Source organism: Polyodon spathula, chromosome 30 (genome assembly GCF_017654505.1).
Source record: "Polyodon spathula isolate WHYD16114869_AA chromosome 30, ASM1765450v1, whole genome shotgun sequence".
In the NCBI taxonomy this organism is placed as follows: Eukaryota; Metazoa; Chordata; class Actinopteri; order Acipenseriformes; family Polyodontidae; genus Polyodon; species Polyodon spathula.
In genome coordinates, this window is record NC_054563.1 from 3,491,125 (window position 1) to 3,512,124 (window position 21,000).

Here is a 21,000-nt window from a genome sequence, read left to right on the forward strand (position 1 = left end):
TTTCAATGTAGTATTGAAGTGTGTTTACACAACAAGTTGAATTGTAGTTGTACTGTTCGGTGTGCAGCTAATTTAAAATGTTACAGTTAACCTGACAGTTAATCTTTCTGTATACCTTAATAAGTCAAACATAATTAAATAGAAACAGTAAATAGATAATGTGTTCATTTATACACATACAGGCTTTACAGGGATGAACACCACGTCATAAGCAAGATTTATCATATGTGTATTTTTTTTTCTTCTTTGCAATGGACTAATTGCACTAATTTTGTTAAATAAATATGATTTCAAAGAGGTGACAAACTTATTTTTACCTGTTTTGTACTCTGTCAAAAAAAAAAAAGCCTACGTTTTGCACCGTTGGAAACAAATGATGACACGGTCTGCTGATGGACGGGTCATGTGACACGACTGAATTCCCTGCCTGTCGATAGGAGGCTCCAAGGTTTCTTGTGTACAGAGAGTATGCTGAAACTATAGCCTGGCTGTCGCCATTTCGGCTCTTGAGTCTTAGAATATGGTACATGGTGGCGACTCATTAAGTGAGCCAAAATGTCGTCAGTTTCACACCCGGCACAACTTTCTAAACCTTGGGAGGCTCCAGCGAGAGAGGAAGTGGACCCGCCATTTTCCTGCAAGCCAGCTCTAGTCCATTTAAACCCAGTAGGGGGAGGAGAGATAGACAGAGGGAAAGAGAGTGTGTGGAATAGGAATAGGGAGGGACAGAAAGAAAGGACCTATCTTTAAAAAACTAGGGGTATCTTTTCCATTTAGCCCGGCTTACAGTATACCTTTGCATACTGGTGTTCGGGCTAGTTGAAGCAAGACTCGCGGATCTATATATATATATTTTTTTTTTTTGTGTGGTTTTTTTTTTTTTTTTTTTGCCCCGGATACGACTGGACCTGTCTGGTGTTTTTTTTTTTTTTTTAATTTTTTTTAAATTTATTTATTTTTTTAGGTCAGGTAGTTGAACCGTGGAGCCGCCAGAGGATATTTGAAAATAACATTTCCTTAAAATAAAATATATTCAATATTTTATAAGATATACAAGAAAAAAAGTCGAAGATGTCGGGACAGAGCATAACTGACAGGATAACTGCAGCTCAACACAGTGTCACCGGGTCTGCCGTTTCCAAAACTGTGTGCAAGGCAACCACGCACGAAATTATGGGTCCGAAGAAAAAACATTTGGACTGTAAGTAGCCCTTAAGGGAGTGGGGTGTCTTGTTAACAGATAATGTGGTCGTCTGAAGCATTGTGTACGTGTTTTAGGGTTCTTATGACGAGCCTTCACGACCAGTCATATAAGCAGTACCAAGGCCTCCTATCATTTATGTCATTCTTGTTACAGGAGTGTTTCGTTGACAATGTAAACCACTGTACAGACGAATTTAATATTGCTAAAAAGAGAAAGTGATTGGATTCTCCGTGTACCTCGCTTTTTAAGATAATGTACAGGAACGACTGTAAACAAGTTAGTGTATTATTGTCCTGGCTGTTAAAATACACACACAAGTACAGTAACACAAGGTATTATGGAGGTTTCAATGCTTAATTATATATGAAATATTGATTTCCTGTTTTTGGCAAATACTGTCTTTATAATTTAATAATAATGAAAAAAAAAACAAAACTATTTCATAATTGCCAGGAAAGCTGTACAAAGTTTCTCATAATCTTTTCGTATAATCTTATGTTTTATTGACCATGTAAACTTACTGTAATCCGTTTACAGTAGTATCATTTATTATGTAAATACCACTGGCTTAGCTTAGTTTGCTTTTGTTTTAAGACATGCCGGAAAGGGTTTTTGCTGTACACACATTTTCTCAATTTACTGATGCACACTATTTATGTTTTCAGTTGTGTGCAGTTGACTTGTAGTGCTGTGTGAATGCCAGTAACTGATCTCTATAGATGTGCTCAACACTTGGTAATGATTTTTTGGCCAGTAACTAGTTCAGTAGTTGATTATTTCTGTGTTGTATTTCCTCAGCATATTTAGTAGGCATTTAGTCTTTTTGACCTGTGAGGAATTTAAACTATAAAGCAAAAGGCAGTGACATCCACGCTGCCGTGTGTTTCAAGTCTTAATATTATTTTTTGACACCTCAGTGAAAGAAATACCATTTGTATTGAAGGATGGATGACTCCTGCTTTTATTCTTTTCTTCAAATTATTATTATTATTATTATTATTATTATTATTATTATTATTAATATATTGTTATGCATGTAAATAGAATGGTGCCTCCAGCTTAATTTCACATTTTGGTCCTCAGAAGATGATGACTATAATAAAGAATTTTATGCTATATTAAAAATTAATTACACTTGTGATTTGTATAATACAAGAGGGGCTGACATGGTTATCTCATGAATTCGTCATGTTTTCCAGTTCTAAACTATTTCATATGGGGAGCTACATTTGTTGCTTCGTCCGTAGATTTATTTATCACTACAATAGTGTAATAATTGCTTATTATAATTGAAATGGCATACTCCATAGTGTTTGTGGTAGCTGGTGTCCTTTTAAAAGTCCCCTGAGGTGTTGGATTGCTTTGGGTATTTGAAGATGACTGCCCTTTCTGGGTACAGGCTTCATTTTCGTCTCAGTTAGTTCAAGTGGTACAGGGACTTTTCAAAATTGATCTTTCACAATACAGTAAGTGAACATTGGACTCTGTACATAAAGAATACAGCTGGGTTTGTTGTGTTATTAGGGCATGGGGGGTGGGGGGTGGGGGGGGGGTTCAGGGTTTTCCTTCAGTCGGTCTGAAGTAGGATGTTGGCTTTTTGCCACATCATCAATAGCTTTGTAGTTCCCACTCCTGATTAGCAGACAGACTCTTGGTTTTGTGGTGCAGTGCCTGTTTAACTCATTTCCTGTGAGAAACATTTTTTTGATTCCACGATAAGCAGCACATTCTGTTTGTGTTGCTTAGGGCATGTCTATAAAATTTTTGCAGTTGATAGCCTGATTAACAAACTTGACTGATCTCTTAAGTCATTAGTAGAGTACAGAACATTTTTGTTTATGTAAGGGGGGTTGACGGGTATGAGGCGTGTGTGTATTTTCTGCTGGGAAGTATCAGCATCTGGGAGTAGAGGAACCCTGTTTGCCTGTCTGTCTGGCCAATGTATGTCATGCTAAAACCCAGTCGCAATACTGTATAATTTAAGATACAATGGAAATAAAATGTGAATTCCCTGTTTGAAAGAACCTGTGTTGGACATTAGTTTTTTGGCTTGACTGTAAAAAGGAAAATGACTTGCTGTACTTTAAACAGAGTACAGTATAAACTATACATATAGTACATGTAATCATTGTGAGGCCAGCTGGGGAGTGGAAGCATTGACAAACCATTGCTGTAGTTTGGGTGTAATCCAGGTGTTCTGTAATGGAATATTGACCTTGGGTACCATATTACAAGCATTAAGTAAACGTGGCTTTGAAAATACACCTGCCGAAATTACACGTTTTCAATAGTGCGTCTCTTGTATTTGAATACAACTGTAATTAAAAGTTTAGTATGAGAGCTCTGATAAACTATAAACTGTGTTTCCCTACGGCTATGCATTGACAAGTAAAGAAACCAGAATTACTTGAATTAATAAATTACATATATCAATATCCAATGTGCTGAAAATGGCAATGATCAGCTTAGAAGGGTCAACATTGGTTTTATTTATTTATTTTATTTAAGAGACTGAAATAAATAAAACCATTTTAAATTGTAGTTTTAAGGATACCTAGTTTTTTATACCTGAGAACAGCAATACAAGTCTAACTTAGGTCTGTTTTTTATATTGTTTTAGCAAATTTAGTAATTGTCTAATATCTGAATATTTCTCAATTTTGAAAAGATAGTAAAGAAAATCTGTGTCTCCATGTCTGGTTTATGTTTCAAAAACTAGACAAATACCATAGACTGCATACTGTGACCACATTAAAGTAAATAGTGGGCTAAAGGACATGTTGGTTTGGTTGGACAGTATGCAAACTGGGTAGCAGTTTAAACACTACATCCCTTATTTTTTCCTGGTTTTAAAAATCTTCTGTCTACCTGCATGGGGAAATATCCTGTACTTTTCTATTCAATTATTTTAAGTACTGTGCCATCAAGTGAACCACTGCAACAAAGTACAGTGCCAAAAGGTCATGACAAAAGCAACTGATTAGGAATGACTATACAATGTTCTGTTTATATTCTAGATTATGCTTTGCCTAAGTTTTCTAAGAGGTGCATTTCAATCAATACTAAAAACAACTGATTATTATATGTTTTTATGTATTGCAACCAGAGTCAACATCCTAAAGTAATTTTCTGAACGCTTAAAATTTAGGCTTTACACTAGTGTGGTTTTATGCAGTATATTTTCCCTGCTGTACATTTATTTTTAACCACTATTGCCTTATACCAATGCATGATGCATCATCTGCAGTGACTCCGCATGATTTGCATGTAATGAACTTTACACCAGGAACTTGATTTGTTGATAGTAAATGAGGTCATTCTACTGATGGCTGTGACTTTCACCAAGTTATGTATTAACAGAAATGGTTCAAGCAAATGCTTGCTTCCTTGTGCAAGACTCAAAATGTAAGCCGTGCCCTCATAATAGGTTTACAGTAAACGCAGGGGAAGCACTCTGTGTACAGTATGTAATGTCCAGTGTCGTCTAATGTATGAAGTGTAACCAGCTGGCTGCCAATTGTTGACAAACTCAGTCAACAATTTGCAGTTTCCCTGTAGCCTGTTTTTAATCTTTGTTACTTGCAAATAAAAACTTGGCAAATCTGTCTGGAACTAATTTTATATATGGTTTTCTATGAAAAGTACAGGCATTCAAATTGTTAGTTGGTTAGTTGGTTGGTTGGGGGGGTGGGGTGGGGTGGGGTGGGGTGGAGGGGCGCGAGGCTTTAGGTGTCTGCGGTGACCACTAGTCTTTCTTTATATGTTGCTAAAAGCTAATATTGGGTTAAAGAAATCCTGGGTTTTCAAACAAAACAGTAAAAAAAAAATGATGATAATTATCATTATGCGATGATAATTAACATGCTGGTGTCCATGTGGCATCAAAAATCGCATTTAACCGATAAGTAGAGCCTCAGGTTTTGTAGAACATCTAGGGCTTCCCTAAACAGTATCTGGCCCCGGGACAGATAACTATTGTGCTAGTATAAATAATCGGCACCCACACAAAATAAACTCAGTGTGCTTGCTTGTCTTAGCCAGAGGGCTTCCTCATTTTACATTTCCCTGTCGTCTGGAGGAGGGGGAGGAACGAGCTGTAATCTTTTTCACCTTCTATGTAGTTTCATGCATAAATCTATCAAATTTAGGAATAAGTACGTACAGTAGATAAGTTCAGTTTGTTTTTTGAAATGTAAATACTGGGGTTTCCAAACCCGGGATGAAATTCCAGGCCTGGGTTTTCAGGATTTAAAATTCACTAAGCCCCAGGACCCTGGGACGCCCGGGCAGTGGGGAAAAGTCTGCAATATGGAAAGAAAAAAAATATATATGTACATATTTTTTTTAAAAACAATAAAAACACTAGCTTACAACGTGCACTGGCTTCATAGTCTCTCACGCTAAGCTTTTCAGATGGCGCTTCTCTCTCTCTCTCCCACACCAGGCTGAAACAGCGCACTGAAACAGCTGCCTCTTATTGTGTGATGTGCTTGCAGCACGATGCGTGTGTTGCCTTCCCTTGCAAGTGCACGCCTTGTCCTGTCACACTTATTTTAAAAACATAAATCTGTTAGATCACTGAACTCCTGAAATCTTTGGCTTTTATGTTTTCATCCCCTTATTTGATTCATACACTAAAACCCAAATCGCCAATTCAACAAAATCCAAATTTAACAAGTTGCAATGCAAGGGATTTGGGTCCTACAGTAGCTCATGGGAGCCATCTCAAAGGATTTACTGTACCCAACAATGTATCTACAGTACAGTTGCTCCCTCTGGCATATCAGTTAGAAAGCCACAGTGAGCACAGTACTCAGCCAGTTTTATACATCTGCAAGGAAACTTCAATAGAAAATAAGATACAATAAAATATGTATGTAGTTTGATCTGAAACAGTGTTTTAAAATAACATATTTATTGACAAAGCAAGCTGTTAAGAAATTGTCTACTCCCTCTGATAAATATACTGGTGAACCCTTTCATGGTTCAGAGATATCTGCATGAACAGTGAGTGCACTATGTAGGCAAAAAAAAAAAAAAGTTCTATTGTGCTTCATTTTACTAAATGGCCAGCAAGAGAGGCTTTGTCTTTTCATTCTTCTGCCCCAAGTCATATTGTCTTGAGTAGAAGTTCTGATGAATTATTAATTAGTTAATTATTTAAACAGCCTAGTGAAATACAAAAAGCTACTTTGTCAGCTAGTTATCCAGGGATTGTGCGTTGTACCTTACTGTTGGTGTCTCAAGGAGATGCTTAGAAAATCTAAATGTTACAAATTGACAAAATAGAAAATTACATGCACAACTTCCATAACTTTAATGTTTTTGTTATTTACTTTTTTTTTTAATAGGTGCCTTGTTTCAATATTTGTAGGTTATATTTTCCAGACCTAAATACCAGATTATTTGACTGATGACTGTTGGTCAGTTTTCACTGTTGTCATCAAGACTGTGTTGTCGCAGATTATAGCATGTCTTTTACACGACGGATTTCCAATTTAAGCTGTTAAGTCCTTTTTTATTTCTTTTCTTTTTTTACCCCATTGAGAGACCCATTATGTAGGCAACCATATAGCTTTATGGCTGTCCCGTCATTGCTCTTAAGTTCTTTTTGTGTAGCATAGCACACAGAACATTTAGTAAAACTACAGTATAGTACACTTCAATTTATTCATCCCATTTCCACTAACGGTATTCAAGAAATATCAAAAGAGAAAGCTTTGTGCATTCCAGGCATAAAGATTTTCATTTGCCTAGTGGCCTGGCATACTTTACTTGTAAATTCCCATGACACTTTAATTGAGAGTGCCCTTGAATGAGTAAGTTTGTCAAAATAATGTACTGTTCTCTGGTTGCCTTCATTTCTGGCCATGGAATCAGTACAAAGTCATGTGTGTGTGTTTTCTACAGGTGTAAGATACATGTATCTTTTGTATAAAAGACAAAACAGCTGCTACTGTTAGATGGTCCATTGATATCCATAGTTGTTAATACCAAGAGTGCTGCTGGTGACGGGTGCAGTTGAGAATTGCCCTAAAAAATACTAGTGTACTATACCTAGGCCTTTATATGAGATCTCTGACCAGGGAGGCGTATTTGTGTATTGGGATATTTAGGCATTGCTACAGCTGATGATTCAATTAAATAATACATTAGGTTAATAACCTTTAGAGTGGACTGCTATCATTTGGACAGATATAATTAGTATGATTGGCACCTTCTAAAAGTAGCAAAACAGTACATTAGCAAACCCGTGTTTCAGTTGACAACACACCCGTGAAAACAGACAGGGACAGAACCTTAAGTGTTTTTGACAGACACAAAGCAGGATGGCATGGGAGAGTGCTAGTAAGGTAATGACCGTCAGAGAGAAACTATAAAGCAAACCAGCGCTTCCAGTTTAAAACTGGATAGCTGGGGGACTGATTTTATACCCCAATGGGTTAAGTCATAGATTTGTACATTTTACAGCACTGAGGAGTTGCCTAGGATTTTGTCAGCCATCCCAGGATACCACTAAAAACAAGTGGTTGATGCAATCCAGATGGATTCCCTGGTACTATAAGGTGTTATAAAAAAGACATTTATAGAGGGAGATTGTCAGACCCTATTCGATTTAAGACCTCCCTCCTTCAGTCGAAGGAGAATAGTTTCAAAGTTGAGTTGAGATATAAAATATATAGCAGTTTTGTTCTTTTTTAACTGTATCAAACTTCAATTTCGGAGAGCTGATAGTCTTATCTGAATGTTTCCCTTTTTTACTGGAAAATCCATCAAGATTTAGGCCACATTTAACCAAAGGAACAGTGGCAAGATGGCCACATACAAAGCAGAAACAAGCTAAACGTATACATTTACACAGGCACAACCCACTCAATTTTGCTTAATTGTGACTGTTGATCTGTAGGCGGTCAGAGGTTAGTAGGTTTCTTTCCAGAACCAAGCAACATAATCTTCCTATTGTTGTTGCAACCATAGGAACATTGCTTGCATAGTAGTTGATTGAAAACAATGAATGGGAGTATCCTGTGTTGCTTGGTCAGTAGAGTATTCTGAATATACTATTGCTTTAACTTACTGTTACAGTATGCCAGTTTTTGTCTGTGACCAAAAGTATCCATTCAAAGATTTAGACGCACACTAGATAAATAAGCCTATTTGTTCTCCTGTCAGCAACCAGCTTTAGAGTATACAAGTGTCTGACAAGTAAGGCGAGGCTTCTCTTATCCTGTCGCATCAAATTTAAATAACAGAAAAGTAGTCAACTACTGTGACTAGTACCTGCTAACCAAGCTCCCTGGTTGTTTGTGTTCAGGGCTTGAGAAAGTGGATTTAAGACAACATAGTCTAAATGCCAGCCACTTGCACTGAGGGTCAAAGTTGATTCTGGTTCCTGCCATGAAGCAATAGGAAGTTTTGATCTATTTCTTGCTCTAATGACCTTTACATACTGTAAATACATTCTCTTAAGACTCTTCGTGTACAGGTACTGTATAATCTGGACTCTGGAACTTTAGGGATTAGAGATCTCCAAACTGTATTTGAAGGTATTTCTTAAAGTAGGGATCAGTTTGGTAGGGTTTGACCCAGGTGATAATGCAAATCCAAAGTGTGAGATTCGCTATACAGTACTGCAACCCCACATATTCCTAGTACAGTGATTTTATAGACACTGGGAGACTTTATTTACAAACAATGTAAGCGCTGGTTATTGCATTGCAGTCAGCAAAAACTTGTCATGAATACACATAGGGATGAATCACCCCTGTTTCAAAGTGCTGGCTTCTCTAAATCTGACAAAGATAATACAGCAGAGGAATTATTTTTCTTTTTTTGTAGACTGAACTTTATTAAAACAGTATTTAATGTATTTATTAATTTGATGTCTGCTAATCAGTAGACACATTTTTTTCTTTTTACTGTGTCAAATTACCTTGGTGGATTTTGCAAGTGTTTTTGTTTCAAAGCATTTTTTTTTCTCCATGCAGTAGTGGGTGTGCAAATCTATGACATACGTGTTTTGTTAATAGTACCAACAGAAACGTGTTGGTACATGAACTATTTTTGCAGCATGGGTTCAATAATGAAAAGACATTTGTCACGTGGATGTAAGGCTTGCTTTTGTTTACTGTAGGTCACAAAGCGAAGTCTGGGATTAAGTCATGGTGAACACGTGTGTCACGGATTTGGTGTCTGTGATTGTACTCCATCTCAACCAAAAAAAAAACCCAAAAATCAGCTTTTTTTTACATTTGCGCTAATTATGTTGAACTAATTACTTATGAACATAAACATAAAGCAGAGGCCTTTGAGATTCCCAACTCTTGCTGTAATCAGGTGCTTGACAGTACCAGTAAATAGCATTGACGCAGAATGCTCATTTTCTGCATGCAAAAGTGTACTTTGGGATGACCGACGCTCCATAAAAGCATCAAACCTCTCAATGTTGTATCAGAATAATATGTAAACAAACCAAAATGTAAAATAACTGCAAACTGTACCACAGCATAAGCAACAGATACACACACACAGTCGTTTTGAACTTCAAACGTTATTTTTTTAAAAAGTTATCTGAAACCTACAGCTTTTGTTTAGAAAAGCCACAGAATGTTATGTAAAATGAACATTTTTGTTATACGCTGTGAAGCTTAGAGATTCACAGGATAAAAACTTGAACCTGATGTTGTGAAAACCATAATAATTAAATATTTTGATTAATTTCCCATGTTCCTACTACAGACAGACATATTTTATTTTTATGTAGGTATGTTTTATTGACCCCTACTGGCCAAATAGGCACATTGTATATTTGCATACAAACACCACTAGGGGTGATTACCCTTTAGCGAAACTGTAGCGTGTCAGCTTGTAGTGCTGCAGGTTGGCGGTTCAAATCCAGACAACGTGAAACTTTATTAAAACAGTATTTAATGAAAAAAAAAATATATATATATATATATATATATATATATATATATATATATATATTTGGTGCACATTTCTAGAATTTCTAGTGCTAGTAGCCCATAGTGTAAACTGTTGTCTTCTAAAATGATACTATGAATGCAACTCTGTCCATTTAAATGACACCTTGTTGTGAAATAAGAGAAGATATTTCTCTGTAGACTTTGAAATTTGTCACTCTTTTAATTGTTGCCTCAACCTGCCGATAATTTCCTTACAAAGCAAAGTAAGCAGCCTTGAAACATTCAGTGAAAGCAAGTTACTGTAGACTTGTACATTAAAAAAAAAAAAAAAAAAAAAAAAAACCTGCAAAGATTTCTATTTTGATCTCCTTATGATGTTGGGTTGTGTAGGTTTGAGTGAAGTACACTATTATAATTTGGCAATTTAAAAATATTTAATAAAAAAAATGACATACATTTCTCAAACTACTGCCTGATTTGGTGATGAACCCATCCCTTTTTGTGCTATCCTGAAGGGGCTGCTGTAAAGAGATATATTTATTTTATTTTTTTTAATTAATTTTTTCCTATCTTTGCCAAATATATTTTTGTGGTACACCTCAAAACCATGCCCAGTGCACATCAATCAGTATAGTTCATGCCTTGTGTATTGCAGCTTAATCCACCGTTTTGACTGTAGCCAGTTACAATATTAAACCGTTGAAAGCTACTTTTAAGCAAAACACGGAATTGAGAGTGCATTACTAACTGTTTACCTTTTATTATGTCATTTATAAGTTGGAGAACACTGACTGCACCGAGATGCCACAACAAAAAGGGTCCTGGGACGGATACAGAACCATCCAGTTCATAGCAAGTGTGGGATGTGGGTGTACAGCACAGTATTCACCCCAGCGTTTACAGTATGCAGGAAACAAATCTCTGTGCTGCCCCTAAAGAATGCTGAATATCTGAATGTCAAATGCAACGTTTCCTTTTCTTGGGTGTTATCTCTGCTCCTCTGTTTAGACTGCAGCGTTGAGGTTCAGTAGGGTTTTGAACTTGCTAATCAAACATTTTAGGAAGGAAGTTTTTAAAATCTGCTTTCGTCCAGATTTATTTTTAAAAGTAAATTACATTTTTTTTTCAAGAAGTTACTGTATTTGAAAGGTGGTTTAAATAATGGTAGCTATATTACTATACAGGGGGCATCAGTGTAAATGCGTAGATCCTGCAGTCAATAATGCAGTATAATTTAGCATGACATGTTTTTGCATTGTTTGTCAAAAGCCCTATCAGAAGCTGGGATTTGGGACAGGGTTTTCTATCAGTTTATAAGTACTGAAAGTAGCCACAGTCCTACGCTAATACAGTAGCATTCCTCAAGTGGCTATGAAGTCATGGTATGCACAGGTACCGTTACTGACTGAATTGCACCCCAGTGCTATATGCTTCTTTGTGCTACATACCTTTTAAAATGGATAGTCAAAAGAGAAATACCGGAAGGATATCCAGATAGCTAGATAGCTATAAATGAAGATTGCTGCGTATGCTAAGAAAAGCAATGGCTCAGAATATCTGTAAAACATAAAAGGAATGGAAGAAAGTGTTGCATCAAAGTGAGGCTTCATGTGAAACTGGTAAATAGCATGCTGGGATTGGCCCCCTGCAGAAAACTCCATAATTTTGCTTGTATCTTCCGCACCTCGCTGAAGACCAGCCCTCACTGCTTCAGTGTCCAAACAGGAGCAGGTTTTTAGCTTATGTGTGTGTGTGTATTCCCCTCAAGGTCTTCATCACATCATTAAGCATCCATGTGAAGGGAGTTCCTGTATACGATCTTCTCTGTTTCGCCATTGCTGTTTCAACTTCATATTTTCGTTTATTGATTGTTCATTAATAATAATAATAATAATAATAATAATAATAATCCTTTCACTGTGGAATTGTTTTTACCTCCTGCCCATATCAATGAAACTGAACTCCACACTTTGAGATGGTGCCCCAAATAAATCCCATTACATGATCCAGACCACACACGCCTTCCTTTTTTATTTTAAAATATTTTTTTTCTACTGTTTCCTATTTTAGACCTGATCCAGTGCACCAACGAGATGAATGTTAACATCCCACATCTGGCTGACACGTTTTTTGAGAGGACTACAAATGGCAGCTGGGTGGTGGTGTTTAAAGCTCTCATCGCAACACACCACTTGATGGTTTACGGCAATGAGGTAAACTGCTTTACAAAGCTGCATTGCTGTACATGTATTGGTACTGAAATACCATGAATGCCATAGAATGTGTAACACTGCAAAAGGGCTGTTAGGTCATTGCTAATCTTTTTTTCTTTTTAGGGTAATGACGAGGATTACTTCATGTATCTAAATGCTTTTATTATCAAATGTCCTTATCTCTGAGGCGTGGCAGTCAGGCTCTGCCGTTGCATTGTCTAATAGACTTCCCGATGCGGTATCTAACAGATGAAACTACTGTACAACAGTTCATTCTCCCAATGTTTTAGTACGCATCAGATGGATTTTTATGTGCCGTTCTAACCCCACAGTTCATGGAATTTTGAATTGTACACCCATGACTGCCTGCGTATCTGTCACACTACAGACACATTTCATGTTTTTTTTCGGCCCATCCCATTGTATGAGTACAGCGTACTACAGTCATACATCTCAGCATACAAGAAGTTAATAACGTTTATTTCTAAGATTAAACATTCATCATGGTACTCCTGATTTTAAGGTTTGATATTTATGTAGCTATAATAATAATGATAATCATAATAGTAATAATAATAATTGGGCAGTCATTGTACACAAGAAACTTTCTTTATATGCATTAGTTGAAGCATAACTGTATACAGCAGTTTTGTATTTACAATAACGTTTTCGGTTCATCACTGAATATAATCGTAACACCAAAAAAACTAACTGGCTGCACCATGTTGCTGGTTTGTTTAGATGGGTTTGTGGTCGCTAAGCCCGTTGCTAAGCAAATGACACATTAACGCAAATTACGTGTATTATGTAGTGCCCAAAATTGATGATTGGTCAGTTGCAATGTCTTTGCACACTGCCTGTCTTCTGAAAGCTGTTTTCTTTATGTAGAAATACAGTAGTGCATGATTTACATTATTTAAAATATGTTGCCAAACCCACGTTTTATTTGTTTAAAAAAAATTAAAACTGAATTTTTTAAATAGGTATTTTGGTTGTTATCGGTTAAAACCGCAAACTTCAAGCCCTAATTATAACACACACCAGACTACCACTAAAAAAAAAAAAAAACAATCTTATTTTATTTCATCCCAATCTTGAAACACTCGCTTGCTTAGATGGGTAATTGATTAAACAAATGAAAAACCCTGGAGCCAATTGGTGATTCTTTAAATATTGGATCAAATTCTCAATTCATCTGACCATAATGTTGTGCACTGTTTAAATGCATTAGTGCGTGGTCTTTTTGTGACTAATTAATTTATAATTAATAATTATCTTTTGAGAAGATGTGCCAGTATATGAAGTGTTTATATCTTTACAGTAGTAATGGTCATTTGACATCTGTGGAGATGTAGAACAGTCTACATGGTAAGGACCTGTTTTGATATGGTTTTACAGTCTCTTCATTGTTCTTTCATTGCAGAGGTTTATCCAGTACCTGGCTTCAAGGAATACATTATTCAACTTGAGTAGTTTTTTAGACAAAAGTGGGTTACAAGGTGAGTTAAATGGAGTACAAGTTTGCAGTGTTAGTGGATCCTATTTGGGGGAGCTGTAAAAATGTTGCCCCTTTTTTCAAACCTGTATCTTTCTATTCTATTATACTTTGTTTTTTGTCACAACTGCTGTGTCCTGTTAGTTAGCATGCAGCACCACTGCACAACCTACTGACAGAAATGTTCTGTAGCGTTCTATTTGTCGTTGAATTGTAAGCGTGTTCATCTTTTTCTTGGTTGTTTTCACCCAGCACTAAACCCTCTGTCCTCATGCAAAAGAACATGCCGTTCCATCAAATCATCATTAGTTGGAGCAGAACCGAATGACATAACTACCGATCAATATTCACAACTTCGCTGCATATTTCTACCACGACTTCTCTGTAAAGTAAAATGTTGAAGAATGTGCATGTATCCATCCAGAACAATTGTAAACGCTGTGCTGACTTTCATGTTGAATGACAGCCCAGTGATGCCTGTCGTTGCCCTACACCCTGTTGACAGTTTTATGGACTGGGTTTCACATTTTTCATCCAAATCCTGTACATTCTCTTGAACCTGTTGAGTCTAAATTAGAAGCCATTGTTGCTGCTGAAAGCTAAAGCAGCCAGAAATGAAAGCCAATATTGCTACAGTATACTAACCATGCCGTGGTGTATCTGTAGTGCTTTCAAATGTAACTAATATCTCTCTCTCTCTCTCTATTTGTATAAGGTGCCACCAAACAAAATCTTTGGAACTTGTTATTGGTACCATTATTCAGTTATTTTAATGTTCTTTTACTCTATGCACTTGCTAAAGAGAACTTTTATATTAGTACATATTGGGAATTGCGCAAATAGTCAGTGATTTCTTATTCTGCCTGTTGGCACCTCTCATCTTCAGATAAGAAAAAAAAAACTATGTCCCTATGTGTCTTTCAGTTATTGGAGATCTGAAGGCAGTTGTCAAAGGAGAGGAGTGTGTGAAATTACTCAAAATGCCAAATTCCACACATTTCCCCAATTCCAAGGCTTCATGTGAAGAATGGGCTGTGCAGTATAATCCTCAGGATAGTACAATGCCTAAAATACTTGCAATTCTTCTCATTCATTTCTGACAAAATACAGGGATTTCTGACTGAGTACTTTTTAACGAAATAAGTGCACATTATATTCTAGTCATAAGTGCGTTCTCCCTGCAAACAGAGCTGATCTTGACAGATATCTTTCCAAAAACAATTCTTTAGTCAAGGTTCGCTAGAAAAGCTGTTGTTTTTACAGTAATTACCAGAGGGATTGCTCCACATTAACGTGACTTTCAGCAATCTGAATCCCTCTCCCCCTTTGCCCCGCACATCCTAAGAATGCTGCCACTAAAAGAGACTGACTTGCTAATTAAAATGACAGCTTTTTTCACTGGTTGCTCTGTGGAGCTGTCAGTTTGTAAAGCAGAGTGCATTTCTTGCTTGTCTGAACAGCCCGCACCATTAGTTGCTACTCTCCCTGTTGGTATTAAATGCTGTCATTTGCAAAGAGATGGATAAGAAAATGCTGAAAGGACTTTTCATAATTCTGTGTCTTGAGCTCCATGTCATCCACTGGTTCGTAGCCACACTAGTTATTTTTCTTTGTGCAGTTGTTTCGTAGGCCACTTGTGAAGACCATAACATTAAAAAGAAATATCTTCTCAGTTGTAAATCGTCTTGGCATGACTTAATTGCTCAGGCAGCAGGTGACTGTGAAAAAATGTGAGTGTGTCCTTAATAAACGATGTTGCTCAGTAAAATGGTATAAGCTGTTTTCAGTACATTAAGGTGCATAAAATGTATAGTTTACAAGAATGTTGTTAACCAAACTTTTTTTTTTTTTCCCTCTGCGCACCCCCCCCCCCAAAGGCTACGACATGTCTACGTTTATCAGGCGGTATAGCAGATACCTGAATGAAAAAGCTGTTTCATACAGACAGGTTGCATTTGACTTTACGAAGGTGAAAAGAGGGTAAGAGCTGTGTGTGATTTATTATTATTTTCCAATTCACCAAATATTTGTAACGGTGCCCACCTAAGCCTGCGTGTGTGTTCACAAACGTGTTTGTTTTTTCTTACGGTTATTTATCACTGGTACCATTGCTTTTGTGTGTGGGTTGTTCTTTTATTTATTTATTTTTTTGGTTTTGCATTTGTTCTCGTTTTACTTTTTATAATATGTAGCTGTATTGTTTATTGTAGTGGTATGGGAAAGTAATGCATGTTTTACATTTTGCAGAGCTGATGGGGTGATGAGAACTATGAACACAGAAAAACTGCTAAAAACAATACCAATAATCCAAAATCAGATGGACACATTGCTAGACTTCAACGTGAGTTTAAATCAGTCGGCTATATCCTGTCCCAGGAAGGACTAAACATGTTATAGTGCAATAGGTTACAGCTTTAGCAGAGATGTATTTAATGCCTCTTGACACACATCATGTGAATCAAGCCTAAATGTAACCAGATGCTGTACAGTACACATCCAGCAGAACAGGCCTGCAGCATATAGCAAAAGCAACACCTGTCTAAACAGAGTGTCCAGGTTAGTTTCATTATGTAGTATTGTATGTAGCCTACTGTTTAATGGAGTACTGTTTATTCAATATGATGAATTGGTATAATTTGTTAATCAGGTTAAGAGCCTATGGAAAGCTTTAGTTTCTAGGAGGGCTGTGGCTATCACTCGGCTAATACAACAAAAAAAAAAGAAAAGAAATTATCCATTTTATAAACAAAAAAGTGACAAGGCACAGAACAATTTCTAACATCGTAATACCTGCATTTTGATTTTGCTTTGTAAAATATATCAACTTTTGTGGTAACCAGGTAGGCGTCTGTCTGAATTGAGTTAAAAAGCATGTTACTTTCATGTAAAGTTGTTCCAAGGAACAGTCAAGCAAGATATTTGCTGTATATAGAGCAATTCATAAGTCTGGTCTGTGGAGCACATTCAACTCTAAATGGATATAAAACTATAGTTGAATGTAGATTCTCCTATACTTCTATGCCTTATTCGTAATGTAAACTAATAATGGCTAGCGATTTAGAAATGCTTTTTTTTTTTTTTTTTTTTTTTTTTTTGTGCAAATACAGGAAGAAAATTCCAAAAAAATGTGTTAAGTCAGAGGGGTAAAAAATAAAAATGGGAGTTTTTTCATACTAAGTAACTGTGTTAATGGAATGATTCACAGTGCAGTTCAGTTAATATGCTTTGGGTTTTCCACAGGTCAATGCCAATGAACTCACAAATGGGGTGGTCAATGCAGCCTTCATGCTCCTGTTCAAAGATGCCATTAGACTGTTTGCCGCTTATAATGAGGGAATTATTAACCTGCTGGGTAAGTGACTCTTTATCTTCTGAAAAGAGCACGTGTTGATTGAGAGCTGCATTTCAATGTGAAAGAATGAGGAATTGATCCCACCAAATGTTTTATTCCGGGGGACGGGGGGTGTGGGGTTACACGGACGGATGACGACTGCTATGCAGCTTTTAGATATTAGTAGAACTCCAAATGATAATGGATTTAGGATGGTACTAGCCCTCATACAAATACAACCTCAAATTCCTATTTCAGAGTCACAAATCTTATCAGTTCACTTATATTAAACTTACTACAACACACTTGAAATAATTTTGCATAATTATATTGTAGTGTATTGTATGTTAAAGGATAAAATGCTTCAAATGCCATTAATACGTTTTTTTAATTTTTTTTTTACACTTGCATTAGGACAGGATTAAAATGTTGCCTTTCATCTGTGATGGCCACACCTGTTCTCTTATGTACAGTATGTACGTGGTCATGTGGTCATTTGATTTCTACTAAAAATGAATTCCTTAGTACTAAATTAGTTGCAGAAGTCAAAATTATTAAAATTTTGAACATCTTCAAGGTTTATAGCATACATTGCTTGTCCTGTCAGCTTGTCAAGCACTCCACAGAGCACTTGCAGATTTTCTTAGCAGAGATTGCTATGTATGCAGGAATTAGTTCATTTTGCTGGGTCTGAGATGTAATCTTCTGGCAGGACTGTGCTAAGCTGTGCACTGTAATTTGATATACACACAGTATTTTCAGGAGGGAAAGTGTTTCAGATTAGGGAAGAGGGGGTATTACTGTGCAGCAGGTAACGGTAGAAGGCTCACGTGTGGCTCACAGTAAAATGTTGGTTGTCTCAAATTGATATGCTTTTTCCAACCCTGCTGAGTAACACCTTCTGATTTGTTCTTGCAAAGTAATATTTTCTATGCGACCCATGCGTTCTGCCGTCTCTCATTTTATTTGTTTGGGTGCCTCCCAGTCCAGTTTCCTGTTTATGGTCACATACAAACATATGCTTAATTTATGAAAATGACAGAGTGATCGTTTGAGGTTTACAGACGGCTTTGACCCAGCCTGATGGTGGGCTAAATTCCACATTGAGGGAAGCAAACATCTTTGTCATGCAAGCAAATGCATCAACCAGTAGTTTTAAACAACGTCATTGAGCTAGGAAAACAAAGTTATGGGTTATTTAAAGACACTGGGAATTTGCTTTATTGGCATGTAAAATTGTCGAAGCAGTTCTTTCAGAATTTTAATGCTGTATTCCTACTAACTTTTTTTTTTTTTATTTTTTTTTTTTTGATTAGAAAAATATTTCGATATGAAGAAAGTCCAATGCAAAGAGGGGCTTGACATCTACAAGAAATTCCTCACCAGAATGACCAGGATCTCCGAATTCCTGAAAGTCGCTGAAGTGAGTGGTATTTCTTTTTGGTTTAATTTTTTGGTTTAAGTTTTATTATAATAAATAAGAATAATTGATTTGAAAAACACACTGCTCCTTATATTTATTTATTTATTTATTTTTTTTACAGCAAGTTGGGATTGATAAGGGAGACATACCAGACCTTTCTCAGGTAAGTCGCCAGTGATGCTTTTTAACGTTTGAGAGTTTGACATTTCTTTTACTTTTTTTTTCTTTTTTTTAGCTTAAAGCCTAATAAAGATAATATATGTCACTTGTATTAAGTCTTTATGGCCAAAGTCACTTGCAGCCTTTCCAATCTTTGATGTTAAATGGCACTAACTTTTACACAAATGCTCTGCAGATTATGCACTGCCAGGTGCATGGATGCTTTAAGTGCATGTAGCCTTCAGGGAAATCTTCTACTGTTTCTTTTCTTAACTTTTCACGCTATACAGCAAATAAAGGTGTTACCAGAGTGTATCCTCTCTCAATGCTGCATACAATGCAATTGTGTCAAATTGTTTTTTTGGTATTTTATTGTAAACTCAAGGAAGTGCAGAAGTCAGACGTTCATTTTGTGCAGTATGTGTTCTGTACACCAACAACACTGAGATTTAAATACATCTTTATAATTGAGAAAGGAAGCTCTGAACCATTCTGATAACCCAAGGTTGCAAGTTCCTCCTCATCCATCCTTATGATGGTGAAGATCTAATACTGCAGTGTTCTTGCACAAGAGTGAGAGCTTGGTTTGAAATGCCCAAAGTTGGCCTTGTGGATGCCATTTGCATTGGAGAAACATGTAGCTGACCCATGCTTACCTTCTGAGTAAATATATTGGAAAGAACTATTATACTTTAATTTGCATACCTTAATAGTCCACTAAATAAAGCAAATAAGATTATTATCAAGCAAATAAGGGTTTATTATGCTTTTATCTTGTATGTTATACAGCACTGTGAAAGTATAATATGCACAATTTTATAAGAGAATTCTATATACTGATTTATGTATTTCTTGCAATTACCACCTTTATCTTCTGTATTTTCCTTATCTTTCCATTTTCAGTTTACAGTTTGTGTAAGTATCTGCATCTCACTCTTTTTATCAATCTATATTTTTTGCAGTTGCTTGGTTGTTAGTGTATTTTGTGTTTTTTTTTAAATAATAAATACCTTACGTGCTTTTTCCAAAAAATGATCACTCTGGAATCTCTGATATTGTTGTAGGCACCTAGCAGCCTTCTCGAAGCTTTAGAACAGCACTTGGCTTCTTTAGAAGGGAAAAAGGTCAAAGATTCCACCGCTGCAAGCAGGTAAGTTGTTGAGTGTTTAGTTTGTCCACATGGACAGACTTTTACTTGGGTGGATCATAACTCTGTGTTTTTGAAACTGGATTACTTTCATACCACAAAAGAAACAAAGTATGTTGGGGTGTTATTTTGGTGGGGTGGGGTGGGGTGGGGTGATGGTTAATGTTTGCTGTTCATTTTCAGTACCTTATTACAATGGTTCCAAAAGCCAATCTGTTACTAGACAGGAGTTGATTAGCAACAAACAAAATTGGATGGCTTTTTCGTTCTATCGCAAGTTACTGCTCAATTTTTAATATCTCATATTTGTGGTATTTACACTACAGCAGATATTCACATTTAGATCTCTTTTAAAATCAGTAGTGTAACTTTTTTTTAAGTAATCTCTGTAATATGCAAGCAGTACTGAGTTGTTGTTGTTGTTTCATTGCCATCTTCAAGAACGGTGTTGGTGTGTAAGGAGTAAACAATGATGTGTTTTTAGTTATTAGAAGACTTGCTGCAGAGTTAGAAAGGACAATAACTTAGAGCTTTGCAGGGTCACGTTTGGCTTGGTTTGCTTCTCACAACGTGCCTTACCCTCAAAGTATTCAGATCATAGCTTTCCTACAGTTATCCTGACCCTAATGGGTTTAACACAGAGTGCCAGATTCTACAGGGAAGGGGGTTTGGCAGAGGATTGGCTGTATGGAAAGCTACAGAGCATTTTTAGTCATCAGAGCAGCTGGAAACAAATGATGCTTTGAAGCACTGTTTAAGCTGCCAGAATAACAATGTTTTAATTCTAGAGATTTAGAATTGTACCATAAAAATTATGATTTTATGGTTTAAATTGCAGTCGTCTTTTTTTTTTTTTCTTTGTTCTGTTTTGTACCCCCTGTGTCTGCTGGTCTTCATTCCAGCTGAGCATGAGACCCTTAATTGAACTGATAGTTTGTTTAATTAGACCTTTTTCTAATTGTTTTTAGCTCTTAAACAGTTGCAGGTTTCAAGTTGGCTATAACGTTTTATAAGTTACTTGGATTCTGCAACTTTTTAAGAGCTGAAAACAATTACAAAGGTCTGCTTATCAAATTATCTGTTCAATTAAGGGTCTAGTTA

At 36.4% G+C, this 21,000-nt stretch overlaps 1 protein-coding gene across 18 annotated transcripts in view; it reads left to right on the forward strand.

The window, feature by feature from the left end:
* The first annotated feature begins 653 nt into the window (after positions 1 to 653).
* The window catches only part of picalma (phosphatidylinositol binding clathrin assembly protein a), a 38,239-nt gene continuing 17,892 nt past the window's right edge, over positions 654 to 21,000 (forward strand). For 5 of the 18 annotated variants that reach the window (XM_041233065.1, XM_041233068.1, XM_041233067.1 and 2 more), the window contains exons 1-10: positions 654 to 1,201; positions 12,202 to 12,344; positions 13,768 to 13,843; positions 15,717 to 15,819; positions 16,087 to 16,180; positions 17,080 to 17,191; positions 18,487 to 18,593; positions 18,715 to 18,756; positions 19,656 to 19,667; positions 19,817 to 19,902. In XM_041233065.1, the coding sequence (XP_041088999.1) occupies positions 1,072 to 1,201; positions 12,202 to 12,344; positions 13,768 to 13,843; positions 15,717 to 15,819; positions 16,087 to 16,180; positions 17,080 to 17,191; positions 18,487 to 18,593; positions 18,715 to 18,756; positions 19,656 to 19,667; positions 19,817 to 19,902 (905 nt within the window). In that variant the 5' untranslated portion in view covers positions 654 to 1,071. The remainder of the gene's footprint in view (positions 1,202 to 12,201; positions 12,345 to 13,767; positions 13,844 to 15,716; positions 15,820 to 16,086; positions 16,181 to 17,079; positions 17,192 to 18,486; positions 18,594 to 18,714; positions 18,757 to 19,655; positions 19,668 to 19,816; positions 19,903 to 21,000) is intronic. The other 13 variants (XM_041233072.1, XM_041233070.1, XM_041233071.1 and 10 more) reach the window with 8 other exon arrangements.